The sequence below is a fragment of the Babylonia areolata genome, chromosome 16, assembly GCF_041734735.1.
Source record: "Babylonia areolata isolate BAREFJ2019XMU chromosome 16, ASM4173473v1, whole genome shotgun sequence".
NCBI classification, from domain to species: domain Eukaryota; kingdom Metazoa; phylum Mollusca; class Gastropoda; order Neogastropoda; family Buccinidae; genus Babylonia; species Babylonia areolata.
Window position 1 is genome coordinate 480901 of NC_134891.1, and position 1600 is coordinate 482500.

Here is a 1600-nt window from a genome sequence, read left to right on the forward strand (position 1 = left end):
ATAAAATCAATCCACCTGTGTGTGTGTGTGTGTAGACCATTCTTAACAAAACAGAGGTCCCTGCCGATGGGCTATGTCTATCGTCTGTCACGCCTAACATGTGATGTACTGTCAACAAACATGATGGGCTATGTCTATCGTCTGTCACGTCTAACATGTGATGTACTGTCAACAAACACGATGGGCTATGTCTATCGTCTGTCACGTCTAACATGTGATGTACTGTCAACATGATGGGCTATGTCTATCGTCTGCCACGTGACGTACTGTCAACAAACATGGACTATGTCTATCGTCTGTCACGTCTAACATGTGACGTACTGTCAACAAACATGATGGACTATGTCTATCGTCTGTCACGTCTAACATGTGACGTACTGTCAACAAACATGATTCACTGCAATGAACTAGGGTCGGTTCATGAAGAAGGTTCGTGATTCTTCATGAAGGTGATTTCACATCGTTCTGAAGCCTTCCTCTTTAGTTACAACTTTGGACTGCATCAGTCATGACATTAAACAGAAAAACACGTCCACACCTGATTTACAGAAACACAGCAATTGGAATAGATCACGTGATTTTGAACTGTACAATAGCTAAGCTGCAAACCAAATAAATTTCTACTGAATAATTGATCATGCTAACTGGCCAGTCTCATGTTCTTGCGTCATTAAAATGTTTCTGGAACTTTTTTTAAAATAATTTTTTAATAATTTTTTTTTTATTCCAGGGGAGAAATGAAATGAAGATGACTGGCAAACAGCGGGTGTACCCCCCCCCCCAACGCCCCCCTCACCCCCCCACCCCCGTATCCACAACGAAGCCCGAAGTGTCGTCATAAGGGGGCACTGACGTCATCAGTAGTGGGAAGGCGGCAGGTGCAGAAAAGCAGAGACTTTGCGGCCGTCTGGGGGAACAGAGACAGAACGAAGAGTTAGTCCTCCAACAGGACCGTCAAGTCATTGGCATCTATGGAACTCTGTGTGGGTGTGTGTGGGTGTGTGTGGGTGGGTGGGTGGGTTGGGGGGGTGCGTGCGTGTGGGTGTGCGTGGGGGTGGGTGTGGGGTGCGTGGGTGTGGGGTGCGTGGGTGTGGGGTGTGGAGGTGTGTGTGGGGTGTGGAGGTGTGTGTGGTGTGGAGGTGTGTGTGTGTGTGGGTGTGGTGTGGAGGTGTGTGTGTGTGTGTGTGTGTGTGTGTGTGTGTGTGTGTGTGGAGGTGTGTGTGTGTGTGTGTGGGTGGGTGGGTGTTGGAGGGGGGGTGTGTGTGGAGGTGGGTGTAGGTGTAGGTGTAGGTGTAGGGGTGTGTGTGGAGGTGGGTGTAGGTGTAGGTGTAGGGGTGTGTGTGGGGGTGGGTGTAGGTGTAGGGGGGTGGGTGTAGGTGTGCGGGGGGGTGTGGGGGTGGGTGTAGGTGTAGGGGGGGGGTGTAGGGGTGGTGTGCGGGGGTGGGTGTAGGTGTAGGGGGGTGGGTGTAGGGGGGTGGGTGTAGGGGGGTGTGGGTGTAGGGGGGTGTGGGTGTAGGGGGGTGTGTGGGTGTAGGTGGGGGGGTGTGGGGGTGTGTGTAGGGGTGTGTGGGTGGGTGTAGGTGTCCCTGGGTGTGTGGGT

The 1600-nt window shown here is 52.1% G+C and overlaps 1 protein-coding gene across 1 annotated transcript in view; it reads right to left on the bottom strand.

Moving 5' to 3' along the window:
* Positions 1-783: 783 nt before the first annotated feature.
* LOC143291053 (protocadherin Fat 1-like) overlaps positions 784-1600 on the bottom strand; it is a 38515-nt gene continuing 37698 nt past the window's right edge. The window contains exon 22 of the mRNA XM_076600638.1: positions 784-907. Within this exon, the coding sequence (XP_076456753.1) occupies positions 858-907 (50 nt within the window). The 3' untranslated portion in view covers positions 784-857. The remainder of the gene's footprint in view (positions 908-1600) is intronic.